Genomic DNA, 19,814 nt, shown 5'->3' with positions numbered 1-19,814 from the left:
CGTCGTGTCCAGCATTTCCGACCGCTCATGCGCGGCCGGAGCTCACAATGGGGCGGTGGATGCGTGGAAAAACTGCATCCGCTGCCCCCGTTGTGCGGCACTTTCACAGTGTGCGTCGGTACGTTGCCACGTCGCATTGCGTCGTACGACGCTAGTGTCAAAGTAGCTAAAGGCTGATATTCACAGGAATGATGTGATGCCAGTGTCATCTGTGTACAGCCTTGTGTATATATGAAAGGGTTGAGGTCAGGAAACCCACTGCCAATCTGTACATGGACCATGTCTCACGGTCATCTGAATTCGGTCTAATAGATTCCTCCACAGAGGACTTTTCAAAAGTCAGTTTTTTCATAAATGTTTTTTAAACAAGACAAGCCTTATAAGCAGCCTACAAGTAAGTGTTGGCAGCTACACAGTGACATGTTGGATCTCCATGCTTTGGTGAAGACCTGTGGTTGACGAGACGTCACCTCTCCAATTGTCCCTGGACATGAGACATGAGTCAACAATAGTAGTAGAAATGTTGAGGCAGCATCGAGCTTCAATACTCGAGGATGAATGAATGCCCAATGTGGGATTATACTTTTTCCCAACCAAAATCCAAGCTATAAGTGGCTTTGGCATCCTATAATGGTCAACTTGCTTTACGGTATGTCATCAACCTACTAGTAACAGCAGTAATATTTTGACCCCTGGTATTGGGTCTGTGGCAAGCTGGAGGGGTTGAACATTGCTTTTGTCGCTGCATTTATGTGAAAATGATAAATTCTTGGAAGCTGAAACCATTCTTTTTCTTGGACGCTACACAAGGGTAGGGGGCATAGGGTGACCTCTACAGTAGTATACTCAAGTAAACCAATGTTATCTTGGTAATGAGTTTATCCTATACAACCAAGACTAAAATAATATATATATATATATATATATATATATATATATATATATATATATATATATATATATATATATATATATATATATATATATATATATATATATATATACCTCCAGGACAACCTGAAAATCCTAGAGAAATTCAGCTCCACCTGGGCTCTACCGGTCAACCTAAAGAAAACCAACACCATGGTGTTCCAGAGGAGAAAGAGAAAATCAGACCAGCACCCACCATTTGTCCTCAACAACTGCGACCTCACAGGAACGGACAAATATACCTACCTGGGCCTAGAGATTCACCGGTCAGGGAGCTTCAAACAAGCCATAGAGACCCTGAAAGACAAGGCCTGCAAAACCTTCTATGCCATCCAAAGGAAACTCTACCATCTGAAGCCACCAGTGAGGGTCTGGCTAAAAATTTTCGACTCCATCATCGCCCCAATCCTCCTGTATGGCAGCGAAGTCTGGGGTCCTCACACCTACCCAGACCGGTCAAGGTGGGATACTAGTCCAACAGAAATATTCCACCTGGAATTCTGCAAGCACCTTCTCCAGGTCCATCGGAACACCTCCAACAGTGCTTGTCGGGCCGAGCTGGGCAGATTCCCTCTACACCTAACAGTTCTAAAGAGGGCGCTGTCATTCCGGGCTCACCTGCATAGGAGCAATCCAAGCTCCCATCACCATAAAGCCCTGATACATGTAGGTGAAACAGAAAAACCAGAACCCTGGGAACAGCCAAGCCAAACCCAACCGGACCAGAACACCAATCACAACAACCTGACAAAAGCCGGAATCAGGAAGATGGCAGAAGAAGGCCAGGAGAGGCATGTCAGTGACTGGAAGAATGATATCAACAACTCACAGAAACTGAACACGTACCGGAGTCTACAGAGAGACTACAGACTGGCCCCATATCTGGAGAAACTCCCGGACCCCAGAGATCGCAAGATCCTGAGCCGATATAGACTCAGTGCCCACAGTCTGGCCATCGAATGTGGCCGACACAGGCAGAACTACAAGCCCAGGGAGGAAAGACTGTGCCAACACTGTGATCAGGAGGCCATAGAGGACGAAACCCACTTCCTGCTACACTGCTCCAAATACTCAGCAGTGAGGGACACTCACTTCAGGAGACTCTCACATCTCTTCCTGGACTTCATCACCATGAAGGAGGAAGAGAAGACATATATCCTGCTGGGAGAAGAAGAGAGAGCAGTGGAGATAGCAGCGCGGTATGTGAGCGAATGTCATAGACTGCGAGAAAGAGAACTATGATGCCATGGACTATAGCCCCCACAATGGATCTGCCCCCATCCACCTTCCCTATGCCATGGACTATAGCCCCCATGATGGATCTGCCCCCATCCACCTCCCCTATGCCATGGACTATAGCCCCCACCCTGGATCTGCCCCCATCCACCTCCCCTACAGCTCCTACCCAACATCCCCACAGTCCCTATTCCTATTGCCTTTATACACTTGCTTTGGCAAAACTGATGTGTATTTGGTCCTGCCAATAAAGCTTCTTTGAATCTTGAATCTATATCTCTCTCTCTCTCTCTCTCTCTCTCTCTCTCTACATATATATATCTCTACATATATATATCTCTATATATATATATATATATATATATATATATATATATATATATATATAATCTCTATATCGATCTATCTTAAACTCTTTATAGGATTATACGGTTGTGAAGAAATCTGGAGATTTTATGTTACCCAGTGCTGCCCAAGAATTGAGAAGGACTGAGACCTCTATCATGGTGCCATCACCCCATACTTTAATAACAGAGGGGACTAATGATCGGAAGATCCTAGAACTTACCAACCGGATCATTCATCTTCTCACTGGAGAGGTGAGCCCTGCTGGAACATGGACACCAATAGAGATATGCAGATGATGACTTTATCTGTGTGTGAGGTTTCTCCAGTGTCAGGATGTTGTCTGTTTCTGCAGGTCTGGAAGTATTTAGGCAATTTGTCTGTCACCAGTGACTACGTAATGGAGCATCACCAACAAAGTACACCTCTAGGTAAGAAGGTATTTGTTGTTTATTTTTGTCATTTGTGTGGTTGAAAGGTAAAGTGAGGTGTGGGAATAAATACTCAAGTGGTAGAGTAACAATCGTTTTAATTACACATATCAATAGCGCACGAGAAAATAGGAAACTTTGAAAGATATCTTATCAGAAATCTTCTTCTTTCTCCTCTTGAATGGATCTTTCATTCTCAAATTGCAATTGACATCGGTCTTCAATGAGCATTACTGAGATAGGAGATGGCAGTTGGTGGCCAAAGCTATATGTAAACTTTAACTGTCGTTTCAGAATAACTTGCAGCAGAATGTCTATCTGTGTATAACTCTTCCTTCCGTAGAATATTTAAAGCACCAACTGCTATTTCTGAATGCAGATTTTACCCATGAATTTAGAGTGAAAGGTTAAACCCAGGGGGAGAAAGAACAAACTTTGACAAGATGTTACAAAGTTGGAAATTAAAATGACTCTAACCAAACTTTAATTTACCAAAACTCTAGAATTCCAAATAGCATTATTGTATTAGATTATCATCCAAGAACTGCATCGGAGACCTCCTCTTTCTAAAATACCCCAATTTTTGTGCATTCCCATAGCGTGTGCATTAAATAGGCTTCATCCTTCCCACACCTAGGATCCAGTGAATTGGGCCTAATTCCCATTTTGTCGAGTAAACTAGGGATTTGCCCATAATTAAGAGACTCAGTGACACCCTGGGAGTGGATTGCAGGATATTTTCCCCCATTCCATCTGATACAGGCCCAACATCTGCTTCCCATTTGGATTCACCATATATTGGGAATTTAGATAGATATGATGGTAGTGTAAATGCTTGTGTGCTGGATATTAATTCTCTTGTAACTTTAGCAGATGTAATTGTATCTATCATCAAATTATTTATCTTCAAGTTTTATTCTTTAATTTGTATTGTACAATCATGGGCGAAGCTGCAAGTATTGATAAAAAAAAACCACTGGTATGTTAAATTCTGAACCTAGCGGTTAAAATGCTTAGGCTATGTTCACACGTTGTGTTTTTGCTGCTTTTTTATGCCAAGTTTAAAGGGAACCTGTCAGCAGGATTGTGCACAGTAACAGCAGATAGTGCCAGGTTGGCGCTGTTGTTCTGATTAAAATGATATCTTGGTTGATGAAAGCCTCTTGTGGTTGTTGTGTAATCTTTTTCAGTTTATGATATGCTCGTGCTTCGGGGCAGCCTGTGAGGGGGTCTTCATGTGGTGCTCTGATTAGGTATAATAATTCGCCACTCAATTGACCCATACTATAAAACCACTATTTCTTTAGAAAGTCTAATGCGACATGCCAAAAGCTCAACTGCAAGAGCAAATATGAGGGGTGATAAGAGGCAACCCTGCCGGGTTCCCCTGCCCAGTTTAAATGGTTGAGAGGTGCCCACTCATTCACAATCTGGCAGACTAAGATTGGCATAATAATTTAACATGAGAAATAAAGTTAGATCCAAACTTCACCTCCAGAACTGCCCTCAAGTGGCCCAACTGAATGCTATCAAAAGCTTTGGCAGCGTCTAGTGAGAGCTCCACTCTACTCCCAATTTCTGTAGAACTTCGCTGTAAATTTAAAAACAACCGTCAGATTAATTGTTGTAGATTTATTGGGTATGAAACCAGTTTGGTCCTCACGAATCGCCTCATTTTTTACTTTTGCCGATCTAACAGCCAAGGTCTTGGCCATCAGGTTTGTGTCTATATTTAATATGGAAATTGGTCTATATGATTCTGCGTTTTCCATGGCTTTAATAACACTGATCGCCTGTTTCATAGAGCTTGATAAATGTCCTATAGTGATGATTTCTGCATGTAACGTAAACTCCCCAGAGAGACCTGCTCAACCTGGTGCTTTTTCTTTGTGACTTGTTTAAAGAGCTTTCTCCAATTCCTCTCTGGTTCTTCTTTTTCTAACTACCCCTTGCACCAGGTGAGATCTGAGGAGGAGAACACTCCAACAAGTATTGAGCTGTTCCCGACCGCTGACCATCAGATCTATGTGAAGATAGGGAGTTCTAATACCTATATAATTCCTGCATAATTAAGGTGTCATTATTCCGCACCTCTCCAGATTCAGATATTGGCCTACTTATGTGTTGGATCATTTTGCTCCTTAACTATGGTTGCCCGCAAATGGCCAGCGCTCTCTTACTCTACAAAATATTTTTTTTTTTTATATATGTGCGTGTGTATATATATATATATATATATATATATATATATATATATATATATATATATATATATATATATATATATATATATATATATATATATATATATATATATATATATATATATATATATATATATTGTATGTAGTTAGAAACATCAAATCATCATTTGATTGCTGAACCTGATCCCAACTGTTTTTTTACATTTCAGATGGTGAAATGACACACATACCCTCCATGCCCTCTTTTTGTTGGTTATTTTCCTCATCATAGTTTTCGTTCGACTAATATCTTTGATATATAATCCCCTAATGTATGCCTTCATAGCATCCCATATATATATATATATATTTTAATGCAGTGCCATTAAAAGCCAGAAAGTGTACAATATCGGTGTTGATAGCATTAGCAATAAGGTGGACCTAGAATGGATTAGCATTCTATAGGCCTCCCATCCTAGGATTCTCTCGAGAAACATTGAGTCTCACGTGCATAGATGACTGGTTAGTGATGTTATGAGATAGTTAACTTCCATCACAAGATGCAACGTGGGTGCAGATCCCACTGTCCGATCTATACAGGAGAGAGTGGTGTGAAAATGAGTAGCAAGAGAATGGTTTGATGCTCCAGAAGTCTGAGACCTGCCTCAGATAACACCCCATACAATGAAGTAGGGGTCGCTGATATTGGAAACATTCTGATGGTTATCCCAATAAGGGTGTAAATAGTTATTCAAATCTCCAATAATTACACTATGTTCCAAATTATTATGCAAATTACATTTTTCTCAGATTTTCCTAAATGGTCGGTGCAAATGAGTCGGTCTAATAAAAGTCATCACCCGTTAGAGTATACATCAAATTTTATTGAAGAAACCTCCCAATGATAACAGTATAATCTCCAAAATGAATAAAAACTCAAAGTGCACTGTTCCAAATTATTAGGCACAGTAGAATTTCTAAACATTTGATATGTTTTAAAGAACTGAAAATGCTCATTTGTGGAATTTGCAGCATTAGGAGGTCACATTCACTGAACAAAAAAGCTATTTAACGCCAAAACATCCTAACCGGCCAAGTTACATGTTAACATAGGACCCCTTCTTTGATATCACCTTCACAATTCTTGCATCCATTGAACTTGTAAGTTTTTGGAGAGTTTCTGCTTGTATTTCTTTGCATGAAGTTCGAATAGCCTCCCAGAGCTGCTGTTTTGATGTGAACTGCCTCCCACCCTCATAGATCTTTTGCTTTATGATACTCCAAAGGTTCTCTATAGGGTTGTGGTCAGGGGAAGATGGTGGCCACACCATGAGTTTATCTCCTTTTATGCTCATATCAGCCAATGACTCAGAGGTATTCTTTGCAGCATGAGATGGTGCATTGTCATGCATGAAGATGATTTTGCTCCTGAAGGCACATTTCTGCTTTTTATACCATGGAGGAAAGTTGTCAGTCAGAAACTCTATATACTTTGCAGAGGTCATTTTCACACCTTCAGGAACCTTAAAGGGCCCCACCAGCTGTTTCTCCATGATTCCGGCCCAAAACATGACTCCTCCACCTCCTTGCTGACGTTGCAGCCTTGTTGGGACATGGTGGCCATCCACCAACCATCCACTACTCCATCCATCTGGACCATCCAGGGTTGCTCAACACTCATCAGTAAATAAGACTGTTTAGAAATTAGTCTTCATGTATGTGTGGGCCCAATACAACCATTTCTGCTTGTGAACACTGTTTAAGGGTGGCCGAATAGTAGGTTTATGTACCACAGCAAGCCTTTGAAGGAGCCTACACCTTGAGGTTCGAGGGACTCCAGAGGCACCAGCAGCTTCAATTATCTTATACGGCACCAGAATATTAGTTATACACCCACGTAAGTATATAGACTCATAGACATATCTATCACCAGGAGGACACTGAGTCAATGAAATATACCAACCATATTAAATAATTTTAACAATTATTTTATTAAGTAACATCAAATATAACCATAAAAAAGGTACATGGGTCTCATAAATCATGTGAATCACCCTAAAGTGTGAACTATGACCAGGAAAGAGCGTGTCGGGTTAAAATAGTTAAATTACTGGTTTTACCAAAGGTTGCTGCTGAGTGATAAAATGTCCACTCCATAGGGACATATTGCTGGGTTTGAAATAGTGACCCCTCTCACTCGCAGCTAACAACTTGGATATCATATAACCATTACCCGTGTTCAGCACATAATAATAACATTTTAGAGGCAATAATTACCCATCATCAAACGCCGAACTACGCTCCAGCCTGCGTCAAAACCCCAGGGGTTTTGACGCAGGCTGGAGCGTGGTTCGGCGTTTGATGATGGGTAATTATTGCCTCTAAAATGTTATTATTATGTGCTGAACACGGGTAATGGTTATATGATATCCAAGTTGTTAGCTGCGAGTGAGAGGGGTCACTATTTCAAACCCAGCAATATGTCCCTATGGAGTGGACATTTTATCACTCAGCAGCAACCTTTGGTAAAACCAGTAATTTAACTATTTTAACCCGGCACGCTCTTTCCTGGTCATAGTTCACACTTTAGGGTGATTCACATGATTTATGAGACCCATGTACCTTTTTTATGGTTATATTTGATGTTACTTAATAAAATAATTGTTAAAATTATTTAATATGGTGGGTATATTTCATTGACTCAGTGTCCTCCTGGTGATAGATAGCTTCAATTATCTGTTTGCTGCTTTGTAATGGCTTTTTAGCAGCTGCTCTCTTAATCCGATGAACTTGCCTGGCAGAAATCTTCCTCATTATGCATTTATCAGCACAAACACATTTGTGCTCGGATACAGCCACAAATATCTTAACAGTACGATGATCACGCTTAAGTTTTCGGGAAATTTCTAATGTTTTCATCCCTTCACCAAGGCATTGCACTATTTGATGCTTTTTGGCAGCAGAGAGATCCTTTTTCTTTCCCATGTTACTTGAAAACTGTGACCTGCTTAATAATGTGGAACATCATTTTTAAGTAGTTTTCCTTTAATTAGAATCACCTGGAAAACCAATTATCCCATGTGTTTAAGATTGATTTCAGTGATCCATTGAGCCCTGAGACACAAAACCATCCACGAGTTTATTTGAAAAACAAAACAATTAAATCTTTGACACTTAAATCCAATTTGCATAATAATTTGGAACACAGTGTAGATTAGGAACATTTGGCTGCTCTGATATAAAGGATATTTTATTCAGTCACCATGACAGCACAACGACAGCACAACGAGAGAGGGGATCCGCCCTTCAGGGACAGGAAACCTACAGACATAAAAGGGCGGTACTTCTCCCCCGCATCAGTTGGTTTCCTGTCCCTGACAGCGGAACCTCTTCAGACAGGCCTTATGAAGAAGATCGAAGACTAAGAAGAAATCCCACTCCTGACAGGCCGATTCAGGTGGCGGGGGTCCCCCACCTCGGCTTAGTCAGGAAACTGGAAGCACCACACGGCAGGGGAACTGTTAGTGTCGGTGGCGGCAGGAGGAAGCAGCCTACAGGTCGGGGCTGGCTTCTATGGTGGTCTACAGAGCCGGGTACCTGGTGAGTATGGGGGCTCCTCCTGGGTAACTGTGTCTGCTGCGACTCTGCCGTCTGTCCGCGTTTTCCGGGAAGCGTGTGCGTCAGTCTGGAGGACCGCTCGCATCCTCGGTCGCGTCTCGCTGTGCTAGCTGCAGCCGCGGCCGGAAGTGACGCGGCTGGGCGGCGCGGTGTGATGACGCGACGGGGCATGCGCAGTTGCGTCCTTCCGGCCAATGGCGGCGCTCCGGCGTTTCTGCCGGCTAGATCCCAGGGGAAGCGGCGATGTCGGCGGCGGGGCCCAGGGGTAGAGCGGACCCTATTGGTGGTACCGGTCTCGCCACTTCTTCTCCCTGCTGACCCCCATCTGGGGGTGGTACCTTTTCGGGGGCATTATTTAAGTGCTGCAGGTGGGCCACATGGTGTTCCTGGCCGTTTCCCTGCATGATGGAATCGCCAGACGGAACTTCACAGCAGCAGCAGCGGCAGCAGCAGCAGCACAGCGTGGAATCGGAGGAGCCTGTGGTGATCTCCCAGCGTCGCTCCAGTGGCAGCAGTCGCGCTGGTGGAGCTAGAAAGGCTCAAAAGTCGGATAAGTCCTCAGGCCGTAAAGAAAACCCGGCTAGAAAGGACCCCCCGTCTACGGTACCATTCACTGCAAGGCTGGGTAAGTGAGCTACGTGAAAGTTCGCTTGCTGATTATTGTCCCCCCTTGTATTCCCTCTCTCCTTACTAGGGGAGGAAATGCCTAACTAAAGCCAAACATAGGCAGTGTGCCGAGTGTGCGGAACCACTCCCGGATGGCCATAATAAAACACTGTGTAGATCCTGCATACAGCACCTTGTTGAGGAGGAAGTCCCTAACCTCACTTCTACGCTAAGGCTACTTTCACACTAGCGTCGGGCTAGTTCCCGACGCTAGCTGTTGTGAATTCCGTTCTCGGGCTCCCTCCTGTGGTCATGAGTGGTACTGTGTGAGTTTGGTCTTGGGCTCCCTCTGGTGGCCTTTAGCGATTTGGCTGGTCTTGGCTGGGCTCAGCTGTTTCATCTCCTGCTAGGCTGGGCCTATTTAACTCACCTGGACCTTTAGATGTCGCCTGCTGTCGGTGTATTCAGTCCTGATCCTGTGTCCTCCTGAATATTCCTTGTGACCAGTCTCCTGCTATGAGAAGCTAAGTTTGCTTGTTCAGTTTCTCATTATTTCCTTGAAAACGTTTCTCATTATATTATGAGTTCAGCCCAGCTTGCTTTTATGTGATTTTTTTGCTTGCTGGTTAGTTCTGGGGTGCAGAGTGCGCCCCTCACATCGTGAGTCGGTGTGGGGGTTCTTGTATTCTCTGCGTGGTTTACTTTTGATAGTTTTTGTACTGACCGCACAGACACCTATCTATTTTCTGCCTATCTAGTATTAGCGGGCCTCATTTGCTAAATCTGTTTCATCTCTACGTTTGTGTTTTCCCCTTGACTCACCGTTATTATTTGTGGGGGGCTATCTAAAACTTTGGGGTACATTTCTCTGAGGCAAGTGAGGTCTTTGCTTTCTTTCTAGGGGTAGTCAGTTTCTCAGGCTGTGACGAGACGTCTAGGTTTTCAGGTAACGTTCCACAGCTGCCTTTAGTGTGTTTGGATAGGATCAGGATTGCGGTCAGTATAGTTTCCACATCCCCAGAACTTGTCCTATATACTCAGGGTATATTTGTCAGGTCAGTTTGAGATCCTACCACCAGGATCATAACAGTACAGCAGGACAGAAAGTGTTAATGCAGCTAAAGAGGGAGAAGAGAAATCTTAAGGTCATTTTTTTTTTTTTTCCTCTGCACTGTGTTTTGCCTCTCTCCTCCCCTTAATCTCTGGGTGGTTCTGTATGCAGCAACTAATATGGACATTCAGAGTCTGTCTTCTAGTGTGGATCATCTCACTGCAAGGGTACAGGGCATTCAGGATTATGTAGTTCGCAGTCCTATGTCAGAGCCTAAAATACCTATTCCTGAGCTGTTCTCCGGAGATAGATCTAGGTTTTTGAACTTTAAGAATAATTGTAAGTTATTTCTTTCTCTGAGACCTCGCTCATCTGGCGACTCTGTTCAGCAAGTCAAAATTGTTATTTCTTTGTTGCGAGGTGACCCTCAAGATTGGGCATTCTCTTTGGCGCCAGGAGATCCGACACTGCTAAATGTTGATGCGTTTTTTCTGGCGCTTGGAGTGCTTTATGAGGAACCAAATCTGGTAGACCAAGCAGAGAAGGTTTTGCTGGCTCTCTCTCAGGGTCGGGATGAAGCAGAGGTTTATTGTCAGAAGTTTAGGAAGTGGTCAGTGCTCACTCAGTGGAATGAGTGCGCCCTGGCGGCGATTTTCAGAAAGGGTCTTCCTGAAGCCCTTAAAGATATTATGGTGGGGTTCCCCATGCCGACGGGTCTGAATGAGTCAATGTCTTTGGCCATTCAGATTGATCGGCGTTTGCGGGAGCGCAAACCTGTGCACCCTCTGGCGGTATTTTCTGAGCAGAAACCTGAGCCTATGCAATGTGACAGGATTCTGACCAGAGTTGAACGGCAAAACCACAGACGTCAGAATGGGTTGTGCTTTTACTGTGGTGATTCTGCTCATGTTATCTCAGCATGCTCTAAGCGCACAAAAAGGGTTGCCAAGTTTGTCACCATTGGTACTGTACAACCTAAATTCATTTTGTCTGTTACTTTGATTTGCTCTCTGTCATCTTACCCAGTTATGGCTTTTGTGGATTCAGGTGCTGCCCTGAATTTGATGGATTTGTCATTTGCCAGGCGCTGTGGTTTTATCTTGGAGCCTTTACAATTCCCTATTCCGCTAAAGGGAATTGATGCTACACCGTTGGCCAAGAATAAACCTCAGTACTGGACTCAATAGACCTTGTGCATGGCTCCTGTACATCAGGAGGTAATTCGCTTTCTTGTGTTACATAATTTGCATGATGTTGTCGTGTTGGGTCTGCCATGACTGCAGGCTCATAATCCAGTCCTGGATTGGAAAGCAATGTCTGTGTCAAGTTGGGGGTGCCAGGGGATTCATGGCGATGCTCCTTTGGTGTCAATTGCTTCTTCTACTCCTTCTGAAGTCCCTGAATTTTTGTCGGACTACCAGGATGTATTTGATGAGCCCAAATCCAGTGCCCTACCTCCTCATAGGGATTGTGATTGTGCCATAAATCTGATTCCTGGTAGTAAGTTCCCTAAAGGTACCGTCACACTAGGCGATATCGCCAGCAATCCGTGACGTTGCAGCGACCTGGATGGCGATATCGCTGTATTTGACACGCAGCAGCGATCTGGATCCCGCTGTGAAATTGCTGGTCGCTGCTAGAAGGTCTGCACATTATTTGGTCGCTAGGTCGCCGTGTATCGCCGTGTTTGACAGCAAAAGCGACGATACCAGCGATATTTTACACTGGTAACCAGGGTAAACATCGGGTTACTAAGCGCAGGGCCGCGCTTAGTAACCCGATGTTTACCCTGGTTACCAGCGTAAAAGTTAAAAAAACAAACAGTACATACTCACCTGCGCGTCCCCCAGCCTCTGCTTCCTGACACTAAAGCGCCGGCCCTAAAGTGAAAGTGAAAGCAACAGCGGTGACGTCACCGCTGTGCTGTTAGGGCCGGAGCTCAGTCAGCGTCAGGATGCAGAGGCTGGGGGACGCGCAGGTGAGCATGTACTGTTTGTTTTTTTAACTTTTACGCTGGTAACCAGGGTAAACATCGGGTTACTAAGCGCGGCCCTGCGCTTAGCAACCCGATGTTTACCCTGGTTACCCGGGGACCTCGGCATCGCTGGTCGCTGGAGAGCGGTCTGTGTGACAGCTCTCCAGCGACCACACAGCGACGCTGCAGCGATCGGCATTGCTGTCGCTATCGCTGCAGCGTCGCTTAGTGTGACGGTACCTTAAGGGACGACTCTTTAATTTGTCTGTACCAGAACATACCGCTATGCGGAGTTATATAAAGGAGTCCTTGGAGAAGGGACATATTCCCCCGTCCTCGTCCCCTTTGGGTGCGGGGTTCTTTTTTGTGGCCAAGAAGGATGGTTCTCTGAGACCCTGTATAGATTATCGCCTTCTGAATAACATCACGGTCAAATTTCAGTATCCCTTGCCACTGTTGTCCGATCTGTTTGCCCGGATTAGGGGGGCCAGTTGGTTCACCAAGATAGATCTTCGTGGAGCGTATAATCTTGTGCGCATAAAGCAGGGCGATGAATGGAAAACAGCATTTAATACGCCCGAAGGCCATTTTGAGTACTTGGTGATGCCTTTTGGGCTTTCTAATGCCCCCTCTGTGTTTCAGTCCTTCATGCACGATATCTTCCGAGAGTACCTGGATAGATTTATGATTGTGTACCTGGATGATATTTTGGTCTTTTCTGATGATTGGGAGTCTCATGTGAAGCAGGTCAGGATGGTATTTCAGGTCCTGCGTGCCAATGCCTTGTTTGTGAAGGGCTCTAAATGTCTCTTCGGAGTCCAGAAGGTTTCCTTTTTGGGCTTTATTTTTTCTCCTTCTACTATCGAGATGGATCCAGTCAAGGTCCAGGCTATTCATGACTGGACTCAACCTACATCTGTGAAGAGTCTTCAGAAGTTCTTGGGTTTTGCTAATTTTTACCGTCGCTTCATCACTAATTTTTCTAGTGTGGTGAAGCGGATTTGACCAAGAAGGGTTCTGATGTGACGAATTGGTCTCCTGCGGCCGTGGAGGCCTTTCAGGAGTTGAAACGTCGTTTTTCTTCGGCTCCTGTCTTGCGTCAGCCTGATGTCTCTCTTCCCTTTCAGGTCGAGGTTGATGCTTCAGAGATTGGAGCAGGGGCTGTTTTGTCGCAGAGAAGCTCTGATGGCTCTGTGATGAGACCATGTGCTTTCTTTTCAAGAAAGATTTCGCCTGCCGAGCGGAATTATGATGTTGGTAATCGAGAGTTGTTGGCAATGAAGTGGGCATTTGAGGAGTGGCGACATTGGCTTGAGGGAGCCAAGCATCGTGTGGTGGTCTTGACGGATCACAGGAATTTGACTTATCTCGAGTCTGCCAAACGGTTGAATCCGAGACAGGCTCGATGGTCTCTGTTTTTCTCTCGTTTCAATTTCGTGGTTTCATATCTTCCGGGTTCGAAAAACGTGAAGGCTGATGCCCTTTCTAGGAGTTTTGTACCTGACTCCCTGGAAGTTTCTGAACCGACTGGTGTTCTCAAAGAGGGGGTGATTTTGTCTGCTATCTCTCCTGATCTGCGACGGGTGTTGCAGGAGTTTCAGGCCAATAGACCTGACCGTTGTCCACCGGAGAGACTGTTTGTCCCAGACAGATGGACCAGTAGAGTTATTTCCGAGGTTCATTCTTCGGTGTTGGCGGGTCATCCTGGGATTTTTGGTGGCCTTCCTTGTCGTGGGATGTGCGTTCCTTTGTGCAGTCCTGTGGGATTTGTGCTCGGGCCAAGCCTTCGTGTTCTCGTGCCAGTGGATTGCTTTTGCCTTTGTCTGTCCCGAAGAGGCCTTGGACGCATATTTCCATGGATTTTATTTCGGATCTTCCTGTCTCTCAGAGGATGTCTGTCATCTGGGTGGTTTGTGATCGTTTTTCCAAAATGGTCCATTTGGTACCCTTGCCTAAGTTGCCTTCCTCCTCCGATTTGGTGCCATTGTTTTTTCAGAATGTGGTTCGTTTACATGGTATTCCGGAGAACATTGTGTCCGACAGAGGATCCCAGTTTGTGTCCAGATTTTGGCGATCCTTTTGTGCTAAGATGGGCATTGAATTGTCTTTTTCGTCAGCATTCCATCCTCAGACGAATGGTCAAACCGAACGAACTAATCAGACCTTGGAAACTTATTTGAGATGTTTTGTTTCTGCTGACCAGGATGATTGGGTGACCTTTTTGCCATTGGCTGAGTTCGCCCTCAATAATCGGGCTAGTTCTGCTACTTTGGTTTCACCTTTCTTTTGCAATTCTGGTTTTCATCCTCGTTTCTCCTCGGGTCAGGTTGAGTCTTCTGACTGTCCTGGGGTGGATTGTGTGGTGGATAGGTTGCAGCAGATTTGGAACCATGTGGTGGACAATTTGACTTTGTCCCAAGAGAAGGCTCAGCGCTTTGCTAACCGCCCTCGCTGTGTGGGTCCCCGAGTTCGTGTGGGGGATTTGGTATGGTTGTCTTCTCGTTATGTCCCGATGAAGGTTTCCTCTCCTAAGTTCAAGCCTCGTTTCATCGGTCCTTATAAGATTTTGGAAATCCTCAACCCTGTGTCTTTTCGTTTGGACCTCCCAACATCGTTTGCCATTCATAATGTGTTCCATAGGTCATTGTTGCGGAGATATGTGGTGCCTGTGGTCCCTTCTGTTGATCCTCCTGCTCCGGTCTTGGTCGAGGGGGAGTTGGAATATGTGGTGGAGAAGATCTTGGATTCTCGTATTTCGAGACGGAGGCTTCAGTACTTGGTGAAATGGAAGGGTTATCGTCAGGAGGATAATTCCTGGGTTGTCGCCTCCGATGTCCATGCGGCCGATTTGGTTCGTGCCTTTCATTTGGCTCGTCCTGATCGGCCTGGGAGCTCTGTTGAGGGTTCGGTGACCCCTCCTCAAGGGGGGGGTACTGTTGTGAATTCCGTTCTCGGGCTCCCTCCTGTGGTCATGAGTGGTACTGTGTGAGTTTGGTCTTGGGCTCCCTCTGGTGGCCTTTAGCGATATGGCTGGTCTTGGCTGGGCTCAGCTGTTTCATCTCCTGCTAGGCTGGGCCTATTTAACTCACCTGGACCTTTAGATGTCGCCTGCTGTCGGTGTATTCAGTCCTGATCCTGTGTCCTCCTGAATATTCCTTGTGACCAGTCTCCTGCTATGAGAAGCTAAGTTTGCTTGTTCAGTTTCTCATTATTTCCTTGAAAACGTTTCTCATTATATTATGAGTTCAGCCCAGCTTGCTTTTATGTGATTTTATTTGCTTGCTGGTTAGTTCTGGGGTGCAGAGTGCGCCCCTCACATCGTGAGTCGGTGTGGGGGTTCTTGTATTCTCTGCGTGGTTTACTTTTGATAGTTTTTGTACTGACCGCACAGACACCTATCTATTTTCTGCCTATCTAGTATTAGCGGGCCTCATTTGCTAAATCTGTTTCATCTCTACGTTTGTGTTTTCCCCTTGACTCACCGTTATTATTTGTGGGGGGCTATCTAAAACTTTGGGGTACATTTCTCTGAGGCAAGTGAGGTCTTTGCTTTCTTTCTAGGGGTAGTCAGTTTCTCAGGCTGTGACGAGACGTCTAGGTTTTCAGGTAACGTTCCACAGCTGCCTTTAGTGTGTTTGGATAGGATCAGGATTGCGGTCAGTATAGTTTCCACATCCCCAGAACTTGTCCTATATACTCAGGGTATATTTGTCAGGTCAGTTTGAGATCCTACCACCAGGATCATAACAGCTAGCGTTGTCTCCGCCGCACAACGGGGGCAGCGGATGCATTTTTCCAGCGCATCCGCTGACCCATTGTGAGGTGAGGTGCGGGGAGGTGGGGGCGGAGTTCCTGCCGCGCATGCGCGGTCGGAAAAAGCGGACCGTCGTGAGCAAAAAACGTTACATGTAGCGTTTTTTGGTCCCGACGGTCCGCCACAACACGGTCCGCCGCAAGACGGTTGCGACGTGTGTCAATACGTCGCTTAATGTAAGTCTATGGGGAAAAAACGCATCCTGCAAGCACTTTTGCAGGATGCGTTTTTTCGGCAAAACGACGCATTGTGGTGGATTGCAGTTAACGCTAGTGTGAAAGTAGCCTTAGACAGTTGGTTAGGCAAGAAGTGAGAGGTTCCATGAAGTCACATAAAATGGAGACCAAAAAGAAAAAAGAAGTGTTATCCCCGGTCTCGGTGACGGATTCGGACTCGAATGGACAGAGTTCTGACTCTCTCCCATCATGGGTCTCATCAGAGGACATAGAGTCTAGTCGAGCCTGTTTATCGCTCGACAGAATCAACAACTTAGTTAAAGCAGTCAACAACACGATGGGGATTGAGGAGCCTCAATCGGAATGTTCCATTCAGGATATTATGTTCAGAGGTCTGGATCGGATATCCCGGAGATCCTTTCCTGTAGTGGATAAGGTCAAATCATTGATTTCAAGGGAATGGAAGAAACCCGAAAGGAAAGGGTCACTTCCTCCGGCCTTCAAAAGGAGGTACCCCTTTGAGGAAGAAGCATCAGCCTCATGGGACAAAGTTCCGAAGCTGGCCTCGGCTGTAGCCAAGGCATGCAAGAAAACATCTCTTCCGTTTGGGGAGTCTGAAGGACCCTTTAGATAGGAAAGCTGACGTTTTCCTTAAGGGTGCTTAGGAAACATCAGCAGGTTCCCTGAGACCAGCAGACGCAGCCACTTGCACAGCTCGGTCGTTGATGGTGTGGCTCGGACACTTGGAAGATCAACTCAAGGACAAAGTCCCCAGGAGCGAGATCTTGGCCTCTATGCCTATTATACAGGATGCCGCAGCTTTCCTTTCTGATGCATCGGCGGATTCCGTTAAACTTGCCGCCAGATCTTCTGCCTTGTCTAACGCAGCTCGAAGAGCGCTGTGGATTAAGTGTTGGCCGGGAGATTTACAGGCCAGGTCGAAGCTGTGTAACATTCCCTGCGAAGGATCGCATTTGTTTGGGCCAGTACTGGACGATCTACTGGATAAGGCCGGAGATAATAAAAAACGCTTTCCTTTCCTAAAGAGACCCTTCTTTAGACGGGACTATAATAGAGGATGGTCTAACCGTAGAAGATCTAACCGAGAGTCAAATAGAGAGATTACCAGATTTGACAACACCAGAAGAAGAGGTAGAGGATACATGTTTAATTCCTCCCGAGACTATAAAAAGCCCCAATGACTGGCGGACCAGGTGGGGGGTAGGCTTTTGGCCTTCTACCCTACCTGGATACAAAACACTAATAGTCCTTGGATTCTGAGCATCATAGAAGCAGGTCTAAGATTCGAATTCCATCAGATCCCTCGAGACAAATTCAAGCTGACACCCATCCGTTCTTCTCCTGCAGAACAATTGGCTTTGGAATCAGAAGTTCGGGAGCTTCTACAGAAAAAGGTTCTAGTCAAGGTGCCTGTAGAAGAAAGAGGTAAGGGGTTCTATTCCCCTTTGTTCCTGATCAAAAAACCTGACAAATCCTTTCGCACCATTATTAACTTGAAAGGCCTCAACAATTTTCTGTTAGTTCCGTCCTTCAAGATGGAATCTGTGAAAACGGCAATAAAGCTTCTTTTTGAAAACTGCTTCATGGTTGTCTTGGACCTTAAAGACGCCTACTACCATGTCCCAATACACGCAGATCATCAGAAATTCCTTAGGGTGGCGGTTTCACTCGCTGGCACAATAGAGCACTTTCAATATCGGGCACTTCCCTTTGGTGTCGCAGTCGCACCCCGTGTATTTACTAAAATCATGGTAGAGGTTATGGCACACCTACATGAGCAGAACATAATAATAATTCCTTATCTGGATGACTTATTGATTGTGGGTCACTCAGAATTACATTGTGAAGTCCAGCTAGAAAGAGTGATTGCGGTATTGCACAATTTAGGATGGATTATTAACCGTAAAAAATCCTGTTTAAAGCCCTTAAAAACGCAGGAATTTCTAGGTCTAGTTATAGATTCCAGTCGGCAAGAATGTCGCCTTCCAGATTCGAAGGTTGATAGTATATATCAGCTCGTCACGAGGGTGATTAATAATCCGTTAGTCTCTGTAAGAAGTGCCATGTCACTCTTAGGTTCTCTTACAGCTTGTATTCCGGCAGTTCTTTGGGCCCAATACCACACCAGAACACTGCAGTGGGATGTCCTACATAACTCACGCCGACTAGGGGTTCATCTTGACAGCAAATTCTTGTTATCCATTGAGTCCATCCGTTCACTAAATTGGTGGTCTCGCGTTTCAAACTTATGTAGAGGAGTTCCCTGGACTAACCATGTAACTAAAATAATTACTACTGATGCTAGCCCCAAGGGATGGGGGGGTGCACTTAGAGAATAACTGGGCCCAGGGCCTTTGGTCCCATTCGGAACAAGACTCGTCTTCCAACCTAAAAGAATTTTGGCGGTAGAGCGTGCTTTAAACAGCTTTCTTATACCCTTACAGGGTCATCACGTCGGGCTGTTCTCGGACAACCAGGTAACCGTGGCCTACATTAATCATCAAGGGGGTACGCGGTCCAGTTCACTAATGGAGGTTGCTGATCGTATTTTCCAGGTGGCCGAAAATCACCTGCTTTCCCTCACGGCACTTCATATAAAAGGGAAATTCAACACCATGGCCGACTATCTGAGCCGCAACAAACTCAGACAGGGGGATTGGTCTTTAAGCTCGACCGTCTTCAATCAGATCGTGCACTTATGGGGATGTCCGGAAATAGACCTCTTTGCCAGCCAAGAAAACAAAAAACTACCTCAATTCTGCTCCCTAAATCCCAGAGACAACCCGTATGCGGTGGACGCTCTCCTAATACCATGGCACTTCGGTCTCGCATATGCGTTTCCCCCTCTGAACTTAATACCAATAGTTCTGAGAAAAATTCGGGAAGACAGAGCCCGGGTAATCTTGATAGCCCCGTTTTGGCCCAGGAGATCATGGTTTCCTTGGCTGAGGAAGATGTCCGTCACTCAGCCATGGGTTCTCCCAGATTTGACAGATCTCCTCTCTCAGGGCCCAATACTCCATCCACGAGTAGCCAACCTACACCTAGCAGCGTGGAATTTTGAGAGGTCGCTGCTAAGGGGGAAGGGGTTCTCTAAACATCTGGTAAATACACTTCTTAAAAGTAGGAAAACCTCTACAACTAACATTTATGTCAGGGTCTGGAAAAAGTTCTTGTCAGTTTCAGGGGCACAAATTGACCAAGAACCTTGTATTAATCAAATTCTAGAATTTCTACAAAAAGGTTTAGAATTAGGCTTAGCCACTAGCACTCTTAGAGTCCAAGTATCAGCTCTAGGAGCACTATACAATTCTAATTTGGCCGGCAATTACTGGATTTCTAGGTTCTTCAAGGCGGTTACTAGATCCAGACCCGTTATAAAGCAAAAGATAGTTCCGTGGGATCTAAATCTGGTTCTTTCAGCTTTA

The 19,814-nt window shown here is 45.2% G+C and overlaps 1 protein-coding gene across 1 annotated transcript in view; it reads left to right on the top strand.

Moving 5' to 3' along the window:
- LOC143764910 (uncharacterized) overlaps positions 1-19,814 on the top strand; it is a 44,910-nt gene that overhangs the window by 9,459 nt on the left and 15,637 nt on the right. The window contains exons 3-4 of the mRNA XM_077251013.1: positions 2,589-2,765; positions 2,867-2,942. Coding sequence (XP_077107128.1) covers positions 2,589-2,765; positions 2,867-2,942 — 253 coding nt within the window. The remainder of the gene's footprint in view (positions 1-2,588; positions 2,766-2,866; positions 2,943-19,814) is intronic.

Source organism: Ranitomeya variabilis, chromosome 4, assembly GCF_051348905.1.
Source record: "Ranitomeya variabilis isolate aRanVar5 chromosome 4, aRanVar5.hap1, whole genome shotgun sequence".
Lineage (NCBI taxonomy): Eukaryota > Metazoa > Chordata > Amphibia > Anura > Dendrobatidae > Ranitomeya > Ranitomeya variabilis.
This window is presented reverse-complemented; position numbering and strand designations above follow the sequence as displayed.